Below are 22230 nucleotides of genomic sequence, written 5' to 3' on the forward strand. Positions count from 1 at the left end.
TAAGGAGTAGCCACCCTGCACCCGCAGGCACCACCTAAGCATTTGCGGTTTGCTGCACGTCCATCCTCCGGATCAAGACCGACCAGCTCGACGAGACCCGGATTCCCTGGCATCTCTGACCTTTACCTGCATCATCAGCCCAGCTGAGATTTGTGGGTGTGACGAGACCTGAGGGACCGGCCATCTTCTAAACCTGCACAACGCTTAACCAGCACGACCGCCGAGGGATCCTCGAGTGAGTGCACTGGGGTTTGAGAAGCCCCAACCCAGAGCAGCTCCAGCACCGAAGACCAGCCCCCTAGCATCCACGAGATCTGCGTGGGGCCCTTCTGCTCTTTTGCTGCTTGCCACGTTGTCCGGTCACTTGCCCGTTGGCCAGTGACCCTCCTGACGACGTACCACAACGTTTTCACCGCTGGTCTGGTTGCTCCAGACTGGCCCTTGCTCCCTTCCAAAAGAGGAGCACCCTGGACCCTCCTTGTCCACTCCAGACGCCATTTTTACTCCACCGCGTGGGCTTGCCGTTGCCAAGGTTTGTTGCTCCAAGCTTGGATCCAGAATCGCAGACAGCAGACACCCTCGTGGGACAGCTCTCACCTCCAGCCTGGTCGCCGACAACGCCTCCTGGCCCGTGTGGCTGCAGAGTCCAGCGTCGCCCACTCACCTGATCGCGGTGACCTCATCCGGTGCCATCCTGGTGCCCACACAATCACTGGCTAGTGATTAAGAACTGAGTCCCCTCTGCTTTCAGGTTGTCTCCATCACCGATCCAGCCTTGGATCACATAGAACATCTTCACTGGTCTCCTGCCAGCAACATCTTCTTTCAGGCTCCATAGACTACAACGAGGATTCCCGACGTCTTTTGAACCCTATGCAGCCGCAGCCCCTGGGCTAGGTCCCCCGAGCATTTCGGTGCTCCAACGCAGGTTCACTATCCAAGTGTCCAGATCCTTTTTTGTTTTTAGTCTACCTAGTCGGATTCGTCCGAAAACAGTAACTTTAGAATTGCTAGCATCCATAGACTTTGTCCCGCATCCCGCGTGAGAGTGCACACTCTGCACCCGAGTTCCCTAGGCCTCCTGCTCCTAACCTTAGAGTTCAGTAGTGTAGTCCTAGCGGTCCTGAAGCCTCTGGATCGTGTTACTCACCTGCTAGCATTTCGCATTCCACTTTTAGAGTATATGGTTTTTTGTGCCCCTCGGGCATTTGTGTAAATTGTGCAACTTGTAGTATTTTCGTAAGAGTTTTGTATTTTGCTTAGCTCCCTGACTCATAAAGAGTTCAGGGTAGACTTGTTATTAATAAATATACTTTATTTTTATAACAACTTGTGTGGTGTCCTTTCACTTGGTGTTCAAGGGGTATATGTGATGGTATAACAGCTGGCTTAACACGCCCTCTAGAGTTTAGCCTAAAGACTGCTTTTGTCCACGCTACTAGGATAGCTGGTCTATAAGGTTGACTTACAACCAATCATCAATAAGGGTTGTTTGGAATGATACACAGTGATCACTAGAATAGTGAGCACTATATATCAGGCCAACCTCGCAGACGCCACCTGCAAGAGTGCAATACACTCATTTTCAGTTGAAGACTTATCAGAGGCATGACTACTCTAATATTTCCCCACTTCTACCATCGCACCTTTTTGTAAACGTATGTAGAGGAGGAATCGGATGAGATTGATGAAGATGAAGGTCCCTTTGGGATTGCACGTCATCCGTCAGAATTGCGGATCAAATGTCAAGAAGAAGATGAAGAAGATCTGCAAGAGTATTTCCATCAGGAAGATTGGTCTACATCTTGCTATAGGCAATCATACAGACCTTCTCGTTTGGAGGAGACAAGTCATCTCCCTCCTTTTTTGATCCAGGACTTACAGGCCAAGTTGGCAGACTATCGCCAAAGCCTTCACCATCCACGCCAGCTGTGCCTCCGATACCAGTAGAAGTACCCAGGCCTCCATCACCACAGGATCCAGTGTCACCAAGACACACTGTGGACCCTACACCACAAGAAGATCAGGATACTTACTCTTCGGATGGAGATGGAAGAGACGAAGGCGAGTTGCCTAATGACAACACACCTGTAGATCCTTGGGATGAATACATAATCCCCATGCCTTCACCTCCTTTGCCGCAACCCTCTGATTCCCCACCGGAGAATATTGGCGGCTTTCATAATATTATGCAAAGGGCTGCTACAAGATTTCAACTGCCAGTTACTATTGAGCAGTCGGACTGCTTTTTACATGACTTCAAAGAGGGGTATAGGAAGATCTCCAGGGCTATACCCAATATAGATTTTATTTGGAAGGAAGGTCTTAACATTATGAAGACCCCCGCTTCTATTCCTGCAGTTCTTCCTCGTATTGATAAAAAATATAGAGCACCGCCAGACACTCTATCTTGTCTGGTGGGCCATCCACGTCCAGACTCTGTTATATCTCGAGCTGCTCAACAGAGGTCCAAAAATCCATCCACTCCAATCTCAACACCACTGGACAAGGAGGGCAGGAGATTGGATCTTATAGGAAAAAAGTTCTCCACCAATGCTGCAGCTTCCGCTAAAGCAGCGAATTCCTTGGCAATCCTTTCCCGCTATGACCGACAGATGTGGTCGGATCTATCGTAATTCATAGATTTAATACCAGAAGATCGTCAACAGGAAACACGTAAAATAGTGCTGGAAGGAGAGAGCGGCATCAGAAATAGACTGCGCCCTAGACATCGCAAACACTAACTTTAGACCGTTAGCAGGCGCAGCAGTCCTCAGACGACAGGGCTGGCTCAGAGCTACCTCCATCAGACCCGAAGTGCAAACTAAGATCCTGGATTACGACGGGGATTCGCTCTTCGGTAAGCACATACATGACGCCTTACTTGCAATCAAGACGGATACCGACACCGCCAAATCACTTGGTACCCTGCAATATAAGAGAGGCTCTTTTAGAGGGGCAAGGGGTCGTGGTTTTTCTTCCAGGGGACATTACCACAATCAACAGAACAGGCAGTACCAATCTCAGTACAAACAGCCATATTACCAATCTTCATACAGACAATCTACCTCCAGTAATTTCTCTCGTCATTGAGGAAGACTAAGAACAAATAATCAGGGACGAGATTCAAACAAACTTCAATGAGCTCTGCTGGACGCCAGTTCAACATCCTCCCCTTCCTGTGGGCGCGAAGATCTCTGCCTTTTACCAGCAATGGCGGAACATTACTTCGGATCAGTGGGTCCTCGACCTAGTCAAAAAAGGACACACTCTGGAGTTCTTAAAGAAACCACCTACAACCCCGCCCAGGGGTCCCCCTCCCCTCGTCTTCACTTACTGTTCAAAGAAGCCTTAAACATGTTTTGCGGGAATGCGATAGCGAAGGTTCCCATCTCGCAAAAAGGAAAAGGATTCTACTCTCGCTTCTTCCTCATAAAGAAGAAGTCTGGAGAGTGGCGCCCGATTTTGGATCTGCGCAAACTCAACAAATTCCTGAAGAAACAGGGTTTTTGCATGTTGACGTTGGCAGATGTGCTCAATTGTCTCAACAAAGGAGATTTTTCTGGCTTCTCTGGACCTTAAAGACGCTTACTTCCACATCCCTATACACCCCAAACACCGCAAATACCTGCGATTCACAGTGGCTGGCGTCCACTTTCAATTCAAGGTGCTCCCATTCGGTCTGAAATCGGCACCAAGAATATTTACAAAATGTTTAGCCCCAGTTTCTGCAGCACTGAGGTCGCAGGGAATACAAGTCTTCCCATACCTCGACTGGCTGCTCAAGGGACCATCAAGACAGGCTGCAAGGCAAGCGGTCAACAGCTCCCTCAGCCTATTCTCAAACCTAGGGCTCACTCTCAATACAAAGAAATCTCAACTGCAGCCCCGTCAAGTGTTAACATTTCTGGGAGCGTCACTGGACACCGAACAGTGCAAGGCGTTCTTGTAATAGTAATTGTAACCATACTGTTCGAGGCATGTGGGCTGCTGAATTCATATCTGTGCATAGATCGCCGCCTAGTGTTGGGTCCGGATGATTGCACATTGTTGTCCTAGAAGAGTCTTCGAAGTATCACGAGATAGGTGGCTCCTCCCCTGGACTACAGTGCGCATGGGCATCCTCTCCATCCTCAGATTGTTTTTTTCCGCCATTGGGTTCGGATGTACTTTCTCGACTCCAGTTCGGAAATTTTGTATTAACTCTTTACTAAGGCCAAAAGGCCTTCGGGACGTCGGTATTGTCTCGTTCGGTGCCTGTTTCTTCTCCAGTTCTTCGAACCGGACGTCGAAAGCAGTTTTTCCCTTTCGACACCAAAGGCCCAAACTACGACGACGATGGATCGGAGCCCGTTCAAACGATGCCCCGTCTGCAATTCGAAATACCCTCACATTGATGTGCACCCGGTGTGCAATAAATGTTTATCCCCGGAGCACGACGAGGCCAGCTGTATGGTCTGCTCGAAGTTCCGCTCCAAGAAGACGCTTCGAGTTCGACGCGCAGCAAGACAGTCAGCGCAAAAGTCGGCGCCCGAGCCGGTCAACATCTTCGAGGCTGGTGACGAAGAAGGCGCCGACGAAGAAGATCCTGACCAGCAGTTGGACCCAGCGTCTGAGCATGACTCCAACTTCGATGTGGACGAGCAAGATGAGGAATACGTCCACGAAGAAGACGCCGTCGAGGTAGGGGACGACGATGAGGCCATCGGGGCCGTCTATGACGACTCCAGTGATGAGCCAGGCCCAACCGCGTTTTCACCATGTTAATTTCCATAGGGCGGTTGACCTCACTTTTAGCCCGAACGGCTGAATGGATTTCCACCAAACTTGGCACAATTGTAGGGACTGGTAGACCGATGTGCCTTTGCTATGTCTCAAGATATGTGCTCCAGTGGTTTTTGAGTAATTTAGGTTCAAAAAAATATATATATCTATGGCAGCGCCCCGGTACGCGCTCCGGGCGCGCCACGCGAAGTGCGCACGGAAAGCTGATTGGCTCTCGGGTGTCTGTAAACATTCGAAACATTCCGGAGCGGCTGCCATCTTGTGTCTCGGTAGGATCGAGACACAAGAGGTGGGAAAAACAAAGGGGGAAATGACCATAAGAGGGCAGAGTAGACCCCCATTAAACCCCCTAGGTTTGATGTGGGGGCTATTAAAGGGCCCGCGGGTGAAAAACAAATTTTTTTTGATTTGCGCGGGGCGAGAGCCCGGTACGCGCAATTGGGAGCGGACCGGGGAGCGTGCCATGGGGAAAAATGAATGATAGAGTTTTAAAAAAATGTAGCCTTTTTTTTAGAAATTGGAGGTAGTTCTAAAAAGAACTATTTTTTCTTCTTTTTGTTATTTTATATTTTGTTTAATGTTTTTTGAACATTTTGTACTTTTTTTGGCTTTTATGAACTATTTTGTATTTTTTTTTTGGTTATTTTTATGGGGAGAAACAAAAAACAGGGAATTGAAAATGGCTCAACAGAAGCAAAAAAAAATCAGGAAAAAATTAGGGTTTTTTGGGGCAATTGTGGTTGTCACCAGCAAGGAGGATGAGCTTTAGGCTCTGCTCACCATAGGAGATGGTCTTACCACAAAAAATACAGGCGACCCTAAATTCTCCAAATCGTGGTTGAATGCAAGGGATTGTCTCCCTTGTCTCTAGTCCCGATGGAGTGGGTTGTTTTCGTTTGGAGGTGCTGGGTGTAGATTGGGGAGGGTTGCTGGCCAGTTCTCTCATTTCTGCGGCAGCATAGTTGTTAGGGTGCTTGCGCTGCATGCGCCTTATCATGGTATTGTTCCCAAATGAATATTTTTTATTTGGGTTACCCCTTGAGAGTTCCATGTCACAGATAAGGCAAGGCACCTTTGCCGCATTCACTTTCTTTTTTCCCTCAGGGATGGAAAAAAACTCCCATACAATGTGTGGCTTGGGTTGGTATGGGGTATTGTGTTCTTCAAGCCACCTCCTCCTCGTCCCCTCCTCCTCTTCCTCCTCCTCTTCCTCCTCCTCCTCTTCCTCCTCCTCTTCTTCTTGACCACCAATATGATGTTGTGGTGGTCCTCTTGGTGGTGGTGGTGGTGGTGCAGATGCTCCAGCTGATGCTGCAACTGTAGCCATTTCTAAGTACAAAATATACCTAACAGATTTCATAACAGGTCTTCCTCAGTCAAAGGACAAAGTCAGAATAAGGGAAAAAGGTGGGGTCTTTCATCATTTGGAAAAAAAAAATGTCCTGAACCAATGAGAAGTGTTATTTTCAGGTCACCAGACTAGGGATTTCATCATTATGAAACCAAAACTGTTCTGCACCAATTAAAAGTGTTATTTTCATGTCACATGACCTTAAGCGACGCGCCCCCGGGTCGCGTCGCATAAGCGCGTCCGATGTTTACGTTGCACGATCGTATTCGTTCGAGTGCTCCCGGGTGCGCTTACGCTGTGCGTATCACGTGGACGCGGCTACGCGATACGTCACGATGTTGTTTTCGTTCGCGGCAATAGCGCTAACGGGACGCTCTCTGGAGCGCGCCCTGGGGCGCTTCAAAAGACTACGCTTTCCGGGGCGCGCCCTGGGAGCGCTCCAGGGCAAAATAAATAAATATATACATTAAAAAAACTGTTTTAAATACAAATATAATATAGGATTCATTCATTTTAAAAAATATTACATTTCATAGCTATAAGATATTTGCTATTAACAACATTTTGAAATTTTATTGAAAAAAACATAGGTTTGGGGCCTTATATATAGTTAGGAATTAGCATTTAAAAAACCTATTAAATTCACTGAAAAAAAACATACGTTTCACACCAGTTATAGGTAGCTGGAAATTTTACTGACATAAAACCATTGAAATTCCTACGGTATAGTTAGTTGGACTCACTATAACTTGCGCGCCTGCAATGCACTGCTGATGACGTCACGTATTACATCACTCATGGCCTGGTCAGTGACATCACTCATGACATCACTGATGACACCATCCTTGTGACAGACTGACAGACCTCCTTTGGGTGTAATGTAACCCTTGAAACACATATTCAAAAATAGAAACTTACATTTTCAAAAAAATTGAGATACCCATACCAGTTACAACAACAAATTCAGTAATTCCAGCATCTATATACACATCCTCCCATTCAGCAACAGTTCTATATAGTCACTCATACATATACTCACTCATCATATGTAGTGATACACATATACGTCCTGTTACACATCGACAGTCATCCAAAAGTTACTAACACACATACTCACACATGCAAATAAACTATTGAACATCCATTTATTTGCATATACAGCTATACACACACTAGTACATTACTTCTAAGGAAACTTACACATACTTACTCTCTTAAGCAATCACTTATAGAAACACATACTTATTTAAACAGGAACTCTTTCAATCTCTCACTCTCACATATACTCACTTATATACATCAATACTCACATACACTAGATTAAAACCTATGTAGTTACTCATAAAAACACTAGTGAGGCAGGCATTCACTCACTAACACACACATATTCACACTCATCCACCCATACAGTCCTGCACATACGCTGTCTTCAAAACACATACAAACAGTGAGTCAGTCACCAACCCATGCAGCCACTTATACACAAAGTGAAACACTGATACATATATTTAAAATATTTAAAAATTACTTGCTAATATATGTATTCACTAAGATACACGTTATAAGCCAGTTAACAATCAATATTTTATTAAAAATAAACATCCATTTACACACTTATTTAAACATTTATTCGTCCATCGCCCTTTACAAATTCATATATAAAACAAATTTATTTTTCAGAAAGACACACATTCACGGGATGGTGTCATCAGTGATGTCATGTGTGATGTCACTGACCAGGTCATGAGTGATGTAATATGTGACATCATCAGCAGTGCATTGCAGCCGCGCAGGTTATAGTGAGTCCAACTAACTATAACGTGGGAATTTCAATGGTTTTATGTCAGTAAAATTTACAGCTAACTATAACTGGTGTGAAACCTATGGTTTTTTCAGTGAATTTAATAGGTTTTTTAAATGCTAATTCCGAACTATAACTGGTGTGAAACCTATGGTTTTTTCAGTGAATATCTATCTATCTATCTATCTATCTATCTATCTATCTATCTATCTATCTATCTATCTATCTATCTATCTATCTATCTATCTATCTATCTATCTATCCTAACTATTTGAAGAAATAAAATTTGTTTGTCACATACTACAATCTTTCTTGGAAAGCCTTGAGAAAGTCACTAGATGTGATGAAACACGTGTTGGCTGTTCACGCGGCTCTTGATCAAGACTGTATAGCTTCGAACATTCTTTACAAATAGTCTCCCCATCTATAGGTTCTTTTGGAAAAAGGGTCTTCATGGTCTTCACAAAAAATTGTGATGCTTTTATAATATCTGGTCAAATTAAAAGGAGTGTCTTTTGCATAAATCCATCTCTGTCTGTTACCAGAGATATATTGTTATAATTGGGTCAAGTCTACTTATTAATACTGGCGAGGGGGTAGTATTCCAATTCGTATGACGCCTTACTCGACATGTTTTGATAATGCTATGCCAAAGTTAGCAATAACTGCAAGATTATAATGCACATAAGAGTATATGGTATAGCTTTATCATGGAAACAGCTAAAGGACTTGATTCCGAAAGCTGCAGACAGGCTCAGCTCATGCCAGAGCACTATCTCACATCATTCCAAGCACTCTACCTCCAGGATTGTTAAGGCCTGCCATAGGAGTGACTTATAGGAGTATAGGTGTCCATTTTAGGTTTAGATATAGGTATACTATATCTAAAGCAAAGGGTGATTACACCACCTTGCCCCAGCTGATTGATCAGCCAGTTGTGTCAGATTTGGATGGCCAGCCAGGGGTGGCATAATATATGCTGCAGCCCCTGGTAGGCCCTGGGTACACCTATGCCCTGGATACCTTAGGTACACTGTACAGGGACTGATAAGGTGACCCAGTATCCAATTAGATATGTACCTAAGGTACATGGAGTCCATTTTACAGAGAGAGCAGGAAGCCTGGGGTCCTGGATAGCAGGATCCCAGGCCAACTAAGTCGGAAACCAGCTAAACACTAGGCAAAAAGTTGGGGGTAACCATAGTCAGATATCCACCTTCCTACAGTGATGAATTTACCTTCTTGAATAAGATAATTAGCCCTAGTCTTGTCTTTAACAGGCATAAGTTGCATGAGTTTTTTCAACTCATTGTAATAAGCCGTAGCGAACCAGCAAAGCTTGATCATTGGCAATGCGCCAATGATTGGCTGCTTGTGAAGCCACTCTTTTTCCAGAGGCATCAATGAGCTTAGACTCTTTATCAGGAGGAGCGTAACCTGTGATTTGTGAGTTAGCCCTCTTGCAAGCGTTGGAAACCACAAGCGAGTCTAAGGGCAACTGACCTCTGATATAAGCAGGGGCAGGCTTATATTTTTTCTCCACCCTACGTGTGATAACTCTTGTCCTCACAGATCTTTAAATATGTCCTCTGTGTGTTTTAGCATGCCTTTAAGCATTGGCAATGTATGAGTGACTCTTTGAGAGGAAGTAAGGGTCTCAAAGAGGAAATCCTCTTCTAACATGTCTTTCTGGAGCTCCCGCCCCATGATATTGAATAGCCCTGGTAAGAAGCTCAACATATCCAATCATCAGGTGGGGAGGGTCTAGACGGATACAGATCAAGTTCAAGTTCAAGAATTTATATAGCGCACTACTCACCCAGAGGGTCTTAAGGCGCTTGGGGAGGGGGTTCATTATTTATCGAATAGCCAGGTTTTAAGTTCTTTTCTGAAGGAGATGTGGTTCTGTGTAAGGCGGAGGTGAGTGGGGAGTGAGTTCCAGGTCTTGGCCGCCAAGTAGGAGAAGGATCTACCTCCCATGGTGGATCTTTGGATATGTGGAACTGCGGCGAGGCCTTGATTGGATGATCTTAGTTGGCGAGTGGGTGTGTAGAAGGATAGTCGAGTGTTGAGGCATTCAGGCCCTAGTTTGTAGAGGGCCTTGTGTGAGTGGGTGAGAAGACGGAACGTTATTCTCTTATTGACGGGAAGCCAGTGGAGGTCTTTCAGGTGGCCGGTGATGTGATCTTGGCGAGGGATGTCCAAAATGAGTCTTGCTGATGCGTTTTGGATGCGTTGGAGTTTTTTCTGTAATTTGGCTGTAATTCCGGCGTAGAGGGTGTTTCCGTAGTCTAGTCGACTCGTAACCAGTGCGTGGGTGACAGTCTTTCTTGTCTCGGCGGGGATCCAGCGGAAGATTTTTTTGTGCATACGAAGTACGTTGAAGCAGGAGGACGAGACGGCGTTGACTTGATTGGTCATCGAGAGTGAAGAGTCTAGGATGAAGCCAAGGTTACGTGCATGGTCCGTGGGTATGGGTGCTTGCCCCAGATCCGAAGGCCACCATGAGTCGTCCCCGGCAGAGGGGGAAGATCCTAGGATAAGCACTAGGATCAGGGCCATTATCTGTAATGGGGCTAGTATGATAATCCTCTCAAGGGTCAGTCTCTTGTGTCCTACACTGATCCTCAACCACATTCATCCAAAGTTGATCCATGAACAAAACACAAACCACAGAGGATATTATAAAGATATACCAATGTCTGCTTATTTAAGTCAAACTTGAAGACTTTGAAGTATTGCATCTTTGGGAAGTTGTTTACGTTTTCTTTTTTCCTTTCTGTCTAGAGTCAGCCAAGCTGCACTGTTGCAACTACTGCAATCTATAGCTTGTCTGGATACATTAGCTGGATGGGCATTTGGTACATCACTCAAGATGACTTCAAGCTTCTGGAGACATTATGGGTCCTTCTGGAAGAGCAGGACCTGCAGCTGCCAGCAGCTGAGTGTCTCCTTCTTGCTGTCAAAAGGCTGGTGAGTAAATATTTTTAAGGGATGTTTGAGCCATTCAAGACCTGTTTATGGCTTGTCATTTAGGTTCTCATTTGGTTACCCATTTATGGAGTTTCTCTATATAAAAAGGTTGGCAATAGTGACAAATGTACTTATCTTGAGTACAGTCTTTCGAAGAATGATGCAAGAGTGATAAACTTTCCTATCTTGAGTGTTGGGCTAGAATGCAGTGCATTAGTGTTTCATGTGGTTTAAGTGTTAAAGCCACATAGGAAATATTTTTCCATGCCACTTTTTACTGGGGATACAGGTGAAGACGTTCACTTTCAGTTAGTTCTTTTCTGTGGACTCATGCTTAGTGTTTTTTTCCCATAAAAACTTCATTTGTGAAATGCTATTCTTCTAGTACAAAGAAATTAGAAAAGATCCAATGCCTTATGAACTGCAATACTGTCCAGAAAGGCGTGGAAAATGTAGGCAGGAGAGTAATGGCGTAAAGGGTTGGGTTTGGTGTTGAAGGGAGTGAGGGATTTGGCGGGAAGAATGCCAGAACAGAAGTACAAGAAAGGACTTGGTTTTGCATCGTGAATCCTTTTCTGGATTCACATGCTGTACATTATTCCTCCATCGAGTGGTTGGGCCCGGAATAGTCCTAGTTTCTTTTTCTTCTTGTTTTTGGGCTCTGTCAACTACCTTTTGGTGTCTGGTATGTCCCCTGTGTGACGACAGAATGCACCTTGGAGGCCTTTGTGCGTGGTAGCCATCTTCAGGTTCTTTTTTCGGCACTTGGGTCTGTAAACAAGATAGGAAGCTCTGAAGTTTTTCAGGATATGCCAGAAAAAAGAAGAAAAAGACAAAAAAAGTTCCAGTGAACTGCTCCAAACATCGAGGACGGAACCGGAGATAAGAACAGGACTCCGGGATGGACACGGAAGACCTCTAAGGTCGACAAATGGCGAGGTAGGGGCCGTGGAAAATACCCCTATAAAGTTCTGCCCGAGTTCCACCACAAGTTCGCACAACACAATCCGCACAATGTGTGCAACCTCTGCCTACCAAAGGACCATAAGGACAAGGAATGTGAGGCCTGCGCTACGTTCCTGCCAAAAACACTCAGGACTCGTCGAAACCAGAGAGAGGCCCACTACTCCACCTTGTCTCAAACATCAAAGAAGACTTCTCTTAAAGACCTGGGCCTGTCCAGTGACGAAGAGGACCAGGAAAGGCCATCAGAGTGGACTCAAGAAGGATCGAAAGTCGAAATTCTGGAAGGAGACTCCGAAAAACCAATTGCCCAAAAGAAGGCAAGCGACTCGGGGAAGAAGACGGATAAGGTAAGACACCATACACATCTGTCGGAACCCAAGGGCCAGGAAGGAAAGGCACAACCCAAGGCAGCTCCGACGCAGAGTAAAAAAGCGGTTGAGAGTTTGCCACGATCTAAAGAACTGTCAGAACACCAGTTGCGATCTCTCCAGGAACAGACGCTAGACCCCAACACCCTCCAACCAAAAACCTGAGACAGCCGATAAACACCTGTCTCCTGAATTCAGCCAGTAGGGAAAGGGGAAGTGGAAGACAAACAAGAGAGACTTCACTGGTGGCGGTTACTTGCCAGGAATCTTCTTTCTTCAATTTTCTCCTGGAAGCACCTGTAACAAATGACAACACTGTAATACTATTCTACTCTGACACTATTACATTACTCAAGATTTTACCTTTATTACCTTTTACACCAATGACTTTGCCCCTCTCTAACGTTTTGTCTGAGCTTGCTTTGATCAGTTGGAATGGGCTTCAGTCCCCGCTCAAGAACTGAAGGTGTGTTAGTAATTAGATAGTTCTTTCTATCCTTGTTCGGTATAGAGCAGTTAGGTTCAATGAGAGATTCCTTTTTACTGAGTTGTGAGCTCTATTTTTCTTTCTCCAGTAGAGATGAATACGGCTGGTAGGTAAGATACTCAATGCTGCATTTCCTCACACAACTGCAATTAGATATCATACAGTATTGAATACAAGTCTCTCATAAACTAAGGTTTTAGTCTCTAATCCTCTCACAAAAGTCTTTAATGTGCTTCCTGTGCACTAGACGCTTCTTGAAGTTTAGGCTTTAAACAGTTCTCTAACAGTCTTTATCGAGGTTGTGAAGCGCTCTGACTTCTGTCAACATTAGAAGACTCCTCACTAATAAATGAGGTGGCGCCGGCTTACGAACATGAAAATTAAATCCTTACTTGGTTCTGTAGAATGGAAGCCCTCTCTTCACAGAAAGCGTTCCTCCAGATAAACACTCGTATCACTCAAGAACCCGCACCCTCTTCACCATGCCCTCAGGCTGCTTCCTTTCGAAGACGAATGGACACTGAAGAAGAATTGGGGGGAAAATAAGTTACCACACGCTCCCGGTGGAAACACAAGAAAAACTCTGAATACTCTCCTAAGATACCGCTGCTCTGAAACTCTGAAGGCGCGCACAAAGTGTAGGGACGCTAATACTCTTGCGCGCTGAGGAAACGCTACTCTCTCCGCCGTTTCTTTCCGTTGAAGTGCGCAGTTACCAGGGCGCGCATGCGCAGGATAGACGTTACGGGTCTCGAGCCATAAAGACTAGAACGAGAACCCACGTCTTCTCGCAATCATACAGCATGGCTAAATGAAGACACTCAATCCCCAGAGAATGGATTTCAAAGTTGTCTTCCAAGTGGGAATCAGCCGCAACCAATGTGGATATTTACAAGATGATTTCTTGTGTTTGAAAAATCGTCTCTTGACATTGCTGAATTTCGAGCTAAGCAAAGGGGTCACGACAAGAACCCCACAGGATCCTACCAAGGGATACCAAAGAGGGAAAATCTCATAAGACGCCGAAAACCAGGGTCGAACATGAACCCCCGAAATAAGCACGACATCGTCTAAGGACGCAATCGCGAGCTAGAAAAGAAAGTCCTGTGTGTCCGACTCTGGCAGGGTAGGACTACAATAATCCATTCTCTCACCTATACAGCCTGGAATAAAGTAGATAGTTACTCTCCAAACACATCTGGACAGTACACAATCTTTTCTGAATGTTCCCCCGGAGTTAGTCGTCATTAAATACACTGACAGGCTCAACGAAGAGATTAAGGTCTTGGCGCCTACCAAGAAAACCTCAGGGAATCTGAGTTTTCATTCGGCCATCTGGTTCTCCAACGCTCTCCGTAAGCCAAAACAAAAGTGCCTCTGCATGGAAAGACGCTGGAGAATGAATTATGACACAGAGGATAACGAGGTCTATAAAATCGCGCTAACCCAATATAGAAAACCTACTGATTGCTGAGCAAAAGGATTTTTTCACTAGCAGATTGAGAAAGCAAAAATCTCCTCCAAAGAATTATTTGGGGTAGTAGACAAGTTGGCCTCTCTACCCAAGAATGAAGGATCAAAGAAAGAAAGAACGATCAAACGTTTTGTGATAGTTGCCTTCAAAACCAAAGTTATCGAGATCTACAACGCTTTTGAAGATATGCCAGCCCACTCCCCCACTGAACTACTTGAGCACCAAATCCAAGAGTAACACCCTTTATTGTTTCCCCCCAACATCATCGGAGGTAGTGGAAAAATTCATAAGAGAAGCTTATTCTGGGTCTCCCTTTAACCCTTGCTCACCTGCTTTTTTGAAGGAGAGAACGGAAATGGTGAGCTCTGAGCTCACAGAAATCCTTAACTCTGTTCTGCTCAGGCAGCTTCCCATCTATATGGAAAGACTCCTCTATCCTCCCTTTGTTAACCCCTTCCATGCTCATGACGGAACGGTTCCGTCATGAGCGTCGGTTGTCCTGTGCTTATGACGGAACCGTTCCGTCATGGTTCCATAGCCCCAATGGAACGTTCAGCACAGCGCAAAAATTTGCGCCGCGCTGAAGGGTTTAAAAAAAATCCAACCTGGATGTGTCCAATCCGAACACCTATCGTCTGCTGCCACTCCCAGCAAAAATAGTTGAGAAAATAATGAATACACAACTAACCCAATTCATCCAGGAAAACGAACTGCTGGATCACTCTGTTTGGCTTCTGTCACAAGCACAGTACGGAAACTGCACTCATCGAAGCCCCTGAGGAGATCAGAGCTGTGATGGATAGAGGGGGCACAGCCGCCCTTGTCCTCCTCGAATTATCAGCCACATTTGATACTGTGGATCACATTCTCCTGCACCAGCGACTGGAGACGTTGGGGGTCAAGGGAGCGGCACTAGCCCTGCTCTCCTCCTTTCTGAAGGATTGAAGACTAACCGTGACAGTAGATAGATATCAATCTGAGCCATATGTTCTCCCGAGCGGAATCCCTCAGGGATCTTCTCTGAGCCCATCTCTTTTTAATGTCTGTCTCGGACCAGCCCCTTTGATCCGAGAATGTGGATTCAGCTTGACGTCTTATGCTGACAATACCCAGATAGTAGTAGCAGCATACTTCTCCTGCTCTACAGTTTCAGAACTGTATGAGAGAAATAAATGGATGGATGGTAACACATTGTCTTAAACTTAACTCCGAGAAGACCGAGGTCATAATCTTTGATAACCTGCAACCCAGTTTGGACAACCTCTGGTGGCCGGCGGAGATGGGTGAACCACCTAAACCAGCGCAGAGGGCAACACATTTGGGAGTCTGAATTGATAACAAACTAGAACTCTCATACCAGACTAATGCCATTGTATCTGCCTCCCACTTTCTCATAAAGAAAGTAAAGAAGATCCTACCGTACATCCCTTCTGACACAAGAAAGACGGTGGTAACAACATTAATCCAGTCAAAACTGGATTATTGGAATGGTCTCTACCTGAGCATACAGAAGCAATATCTAAAAAATCCTTGATTGTTCAACACACAGCTGCTTGGTTGTTGGTAAACATCCCTAAGTACAAATCAGTTACTAAAGAAATTCACAGACTTCACTGGCTCCCAGTAGCACAACAAATTACATTTAAGGCACTATGTTTAGCTTATAAGGCACTGAGCCAAACAGGACCTTCTATCCTTAGAAATCTTTTTACCTGGTACGAACCGGCCAGATACCTGCAAACCCACCAAAAACAAAAAGTTTAAAAAAAAACCTCATACAGTTAAATTTGGAAATTAAGGAATTACTGCAAAACTTCCTAGTTCCCAAACAGGACCTATCACTTAGGCCAATCCTGGACATAAGGTCCATAAACAAGTTCATCTTAACCAACACTACAAAAGGGCTACGCTACAAGAAATAATTCCCCAAATCCAAAGAGGAGATTACATAGCAACAATAGACCTCAAGGATGCCTACTTACACATTTCTATGAACGAAAAACACAGTCCATTCTTTTAGTTCCTACACAGAGGAACACACTATCAATTCAAGGTACTCCCTTTCGGAATCAAGTCAGCAGCAAGGGTTTTCACCAAGTGCCTAGCCGCAGTAGCAGCACACCTAAGAAGTGAAGGGATACACGTTTACCCCTACCTGGACGACTGGCTCATAAGGGCAAACACAAGATGTGAGAAAGTGAGTTTCTGTTGCAGTACCCTCCCATTTTTTGCCTGATACCTGATGCACTTTTTCATGGTGTGCCCTGGGTCCCTGCCAATCAGGTACCCAGGGCCTGTGTTCCTTCCCTAAAAACTGGACAAAGCCTAAACCCAATTGGCATCTCTGGCCACATGTCAACCCCTAGTAAATGGTACCCAGGGCATTATTTATATATATATATATATATATATATATATATATATATATATATATATATATATATTTATATAGTCAGTCACTACGGAGTGTCCTGGTGCAGAACTAAACATAGAGTCGACATGGCATACATCAGCGACCCCCTTTAGCTAGGTGCCCTATGCCAGTGGTGTGGGCACAGGTGCATGAGCCCTGTGCCCCTACAGTACCCAGGGCCATTCCTGGGCACTGCAAGTGCAGTGGTGCCATTAAGAGTATATGTTGCTGGGAGGTTGCCATTACCAACTCCACAGCACCATAATGGCTACACTGAAGGCCGACAAGTTTGAGATCAAACTACTCAGCACATTAAACCCACACTGATGCCAGTGTGGGATTTAATGTAAAATGCAATACAGAGGGCATCTGAGAGATGCCCCCTGAAATCTAACCTACAATCCATATCTTGCCTAGGCTGCCACACAGCAGACATGTTACTGAACCCCTGGGTGGAGAGCTCTCGCTCTCCTGGGTCTGCAACAATGCACAACCTGGGACGAGGGGCCGAGCCTCCTCCCCCAGGGTGGGCAGGGGAAGCTTCAATGGCATTCCGCCTTTGTGAGCTTCTCCAGACCACTTGCTGTACTCAGCAACTGGCCCCCACCAGTTCTGACCCCCACTCTGGCGGGAAACCCTACATCAGAAAGGGAATGTGCCAGCCTGTGCCAACTCCACCCCTCAGGTGGGAGAGGCGAGGTGATGCATGACCCCGGGCTCCAGCCATCTTGAAGATGGGGATCCCTGTCCAATCACAGCTAGGCTCCTGTCCCCTCCCACAGGAGAGGAGCAGGCTAGGAGGTGTACCACCCCAGGACAGGGACCCATTGGTACCTGCCCTTGCCCTACCTGTAACACCCCTAAATTGAGTATTTAGGGGCACCCTGAACCTTCTTCCACAGATCCAGATTCCGAAACAAGAAAGAGGAACAAGACCTGCCGTGCAGCTGCTAAAAAGAGGAAGACACCAACTGATTTGGCCCCAGCCCTACCTGCCTGTCAACCCTCGAACCTGCTCCTGCTAAATCCCAGCGTCTCCAGTGGTCAGCAACCTCAAAACCCCTGGAGGACCTGACTGCCTTGTGACTCTTGACTACCTGGGTCTCCCACGAGCAGTGGTACTGCTCGAAGCAAGTAACAAGCCCTGGCATCAGCCCGGAACCGCAAACCCTGCACACTCTGCACCCGCCAAGCCTGGCCTGTGCTGGAGTGAATCAAGACCCTGAGGACCTCCCCTCGGGGATTCTGACTTGGAATCCAGGGCCCCAGGACCCTCCTCAACGACCCCGACGACTCCTCAAGCCTCAAGATAAGGGACCCGTCCGACCGCGACCAGCAGGGGGTAAGATTTCCCGACTTCAAAAGACACCCCTGCACCCGTCGCCCCACGGCTCCATGTGCCCAACTCCTGGGTGCCTACCTATCCTCCAAGATCCCAACTTACCCCTCTAAGTGTTGGTCACTCCAGAAGATCCACCCTCCCCAAGCCTTTGTTCCCTTTTCACGATCCTCATTGAATAACATTGAGCGCCCGACGGCTCAAAATCACCCTGCACCCAGCCACCCGACTGCCCCTGGCAGTGCAACCTGTACCCTATCCTACTTTCCCATTTGCCCAGAGCAAGTGACCAGGAGCCCAGTTCCCACAGCCTTGTGGCCTGCTAGCCAGCAGCCACCAACCGAAGGCCCCCTGCCTCTGATTGGATAACAATGGGCCTAACTACCTCTGCACTCAGCCGCCCCTGTGCCGTTGAGGGTGTACCAACTGTACCTACCTGACCCTGGGGGACCCCTGAGTCTATGCCCAGAACCTTAACTTCACCAGTCGAACACTCACCTGCAAACCGATGACTCACTTTCCTGCCATAGGATAAAATTGACTGGTTTGACTCGAAAAATCTTTTGTGTGACGTTTTGAAACTTTAAAATATTCCTATAAAATCAGCCAAATAACAAATTCCGAAGTACTCACTTGTGACCAGGAGAGAAGCCAGTACTGTACCTTTTAGCCCAGTACTGAACCGCAAAAGCAATCCTAACCAGGTTTAGTAGTAATCTGAATTTTCTCCATAGGAATCCATTCTCTGATTTTCTATGAAATTTCTTCGGTCTACTTTTGAAAACTTGAAATATTTCTTAAAATCGTACCAACTACTGAAACTTTATTGCTTACCTGTTTTGCGTAGAGACCCCAGTGCTGGACCTAGGAGCCCAGTTCTGGATTGCAAAAGTAAAGAGAACGTATATTACCGGTAACCTGAATTTTCTCCCATTGGATAACATGGCCAGAACTTTTGAAATGGCTTTATAGTTCTTAATAATCAGTGCATTAGCCAAATCGTTTTTGCCTAACTGTTTTCAGCTTAGACACCAAGACTGAATCTAGGATCCAGTCCTGGGATTACAAAAGTAATAGATAAAGTAACCAGATGCATTTTTGTAGAAAAACCCATTGAGCTCAATGCAAAATTGTGTTTAGAATTGTGTTGCCTACTGCAACCCCTGTACCTATTTTGTTTACCAAGTTTATTGCCTTTCTGCAAGGTACTCATGAGACCTCTCATATTGGAACAAGCATTTACAATGCAATGGTTTTTCCTTTGTTAAAGTTAGAGCTATTGGCATTGCTCTTGACATTATTTTTATTTGTTTTTTTTTAACATAAATAAATGGCATTGTCATTTACAATGCCAATAGCTTAATCTCTCGCAAATGCCACACACAAACACCCACAGAGAGCCCCCCCCCACACACACACAGCGCCCCCCCCACACACACCCACACAGAGCCCTCCACACATACACCCACACAGAGCCCCCCCTCACATAGAGCCCCCCCACACAGAGAAGAAGTATGCTACATTTAATGCGAGTCACAGGGCTTTCTACAACATCGTTGATGAGCCGTGAGACAGTATGTATGTATGTATGTATGTATGTATGTATAGGCATTTATATAGCGCACTACTTACCCGTAGGGTCCCAAGGCGCTTCGACCGCTGCGAAACCCTTCCTGGCTTCCCTGAGAGATGGTCCCTTAATGGGTATCTCCAGGGTGAGACCAGGCATCCCCAGCGGTCTGGTGGGGCCGTTAGTGAAGATGAGGCAAGCTAATGCCCAGAGTTGCCGAGTGTGATCGCTGATCAGAGTGGGCACCGAGGCGAGAGAATTATCGAGTCCGCTGACCCTGGTCCAGAAACCTGCCGCGCCGGGAATCGAACCCTGGTCCCGGGCCGTCCTCTGCTTAGTGACATTATAACACTCTGGCTTTAGATCTCATCCACAGAGGATACCAGACCCTTCTGGTGTGCATTAGTTATCATTCTGCGCAGTCTGTATTCGATCCATCAATCTCGGCGTCACTGGAGAGCGCGAGATACCCGGAAAAATAAACTGCGCGCGCATGACGCAGCCCCCACCTCCCAATCCTGACAGGAGCCGTTCAACACCCCCTTCGTACGCTGCGCGAGCCTCCGCAAGAGGCTGATGTGGCGTAAAACAATGCAGCATTGCAGCTCTGGTGACCCATAATAACCTCCTGGCTTGCAGGCTAGCGAGGCAGCTCAGCGGGTCAATGCGCCCACTTAAAAGAGGTCGGCGCAACCGGCATGCGAAAAATTCCAGGCCCAAGGGCCGACTCACTCATTATTTTTAATGTAGATGAAATAAGTAAACGCCCGATCAGTTTTACTGCTCGAGAGTTTGATTTAGACTTGCTTTACAAAACCGGGGAAAGTGCGTCTATATTTATGATCGCTATTTATTGGGCGAAAAATTTTGTAAATCTGAAGCCATTTGACAGAAATATATAATTTTACAACAAACACAACCAAACTGTTGTTGTATACGCAGTCAAAGCGACCACGAGTAAGGTTACTACGCTTCAGAGCGCTGTGGAGGCAGGGTCAGAGACAAGGACCAAAAAAAACAAACAATTGAGTTAAATAGTATATTTTCTTGGTCTTTCTCTTAAACGTAACAGCATACAAAATAGAACACAAACACCATACGCGAGACAGGAATGTATGTTAAAGTAATCTGTGCAGATGTACTACTGTTCTAGTGGTAAAGCTTATTTGGTTAATGCGATCACTACAGAAGTCTGTCTGTGCAAACAGAGATTCACATCTTTATCTTGGTTTGTGTATATGTGTATTTATAGTGCTAGGATGTGCTAGGATGTCCCACCCTACGCTAGAAAGCACAGTGAATATGCAAGTCAGAATTTACAAAATGCATTACACAAAAAGATTCCATGTTAAAGTCAAAACAAGTGCTGTCAAATGTTTATTTAGTAAAAGGCAATCGTGCTGCAGCAAGTGCACACCTTTTTCATACGTTCCAATGGAAGGGTGCACTCCAGAAATGAGCTGCAACGTCTATACAGTGCTCTAAACAGAGTAACTGTCACAATGAAGCTTTAAGTGACTCCCATCAATTAAAGCTCCTGCTGGCTCCCAAGCAGCCTTTAGATCTACTGATTGCTGAACCAATTGCACACATTTGCATTTCTTTCAGGTAGCAGGCACCATGGAGAGAGAAGGGCCTGCCTGGTCCTTAGCTGTCTGTCTCCCTCATCTCCCTTTTCAGTACAAAAGAATCTCTCCTTTCCTTCTAGCCAGATGCAACTCAAGGCGGACATTGGCTAATAACCAAGATAAAAAATCTTGGGAACGGTGGTTCATATAAATCCCACCCACTATACCCTCTGCTTGTTACGTACTGGTAAAAATTTGTAGCTGGCTAAAGCATGCATGAAGTGTGCAATACCAAAAAAAACGTTCTCCCTTAAATTCAAGACAGAAATATGGCTGCACAACATATCAACTGAGATAAAATTCCCAAATTTTAAAATTAATGGTTTGGGGAGGAAAATGGTAAAACTATCAATAAGCAGGTCACTGCCCACTCTGGTATTACCCACAGATGTACTTAAGCTTCCTATTTCCCACCCTTTGACAGAAGTGAACATCACTATACGCTTATGGTTTCTTCTTAACCACCTTTTGACAGAAGTGACCGTCACTATCGAATTAGTCCCTACTCTGGATCTCTGTCGACCTCGCCATCTAAAAGATGTAATCTGGAGTCTGCCTCCTCACAGCTTGGTCACAACCATCCCTGGCATATATAAAAATAGTTCACATTTTCCAACTCCATCCACAGGTTACATTGGCTCATGCTACAATTGTCTGTGGGCGCTGGAACACTCAGTGGCACCTTTGCACTTATACTTAATATAGACAACAACTCAGTGCTAGATAATATAAGCTTCATTGCTTTACTCTTCCAACAGGCTACCGTATCAACATTTTGACTAGAGACTAGCCATCTTTCCAGCTGCAATAAAACATTAGCTGCTGTGGCACATCTTCCATACATCTGTAATGTCCAAGTCGGAAACCACAGAAAGTAAACATACTACAAGAATTTCTGCCATGGTGTGTTGTGTTACGGACAATTTATTGTGTTCTAGGCTACAAACATCTATTCTTACACAATGACAGAGTTCGGATGCAGCTAGAGTGTCTTGGGCGGTACCATGTGCTGAACAGCTGGGGACCAGCAATAAATAACACTTTGTACATACATTAAAAAATAACGAATTAAAAA

The 22230-nt window shown here is 45.6% G+C and overlaps 1 protein-coding gene across 1 annotated transcript in view; it reads left to right on the forward strand.

Moving 5' to 3' along the window:
* Positions 1–22230, forward strand: part of LOC147706847 (exportin-5-like) — a 2027127-nt gene that overhangs the window by 178492 nt on the left and 1826405 nt on the right. The window contains exon 7 of the mRNA XM_086926003.1: positions 10725–10910. Coding sequence (XP_086782129.1) covers positions 10725–10910 — 186 coding nt within the window. The remainder of the gene's footprint in view (positions 1–10724; positions 10911–22230) is intronic.

The sequence above is a fragment of the Lissotriton vulgaris genome, chromosome 6, assembly GCF_964263255.1.
Source record: "Lissotriton vulgaris chromosome 6, aLisVul1.2, whole genome shotgun sequence".
Classification (NCBI taxonomy): Eukaryota; Metazoa; Chordata; class Amphibia; order Caudata; family Salamandridae; genus Lissotriton; species Lissotriton vulgaris.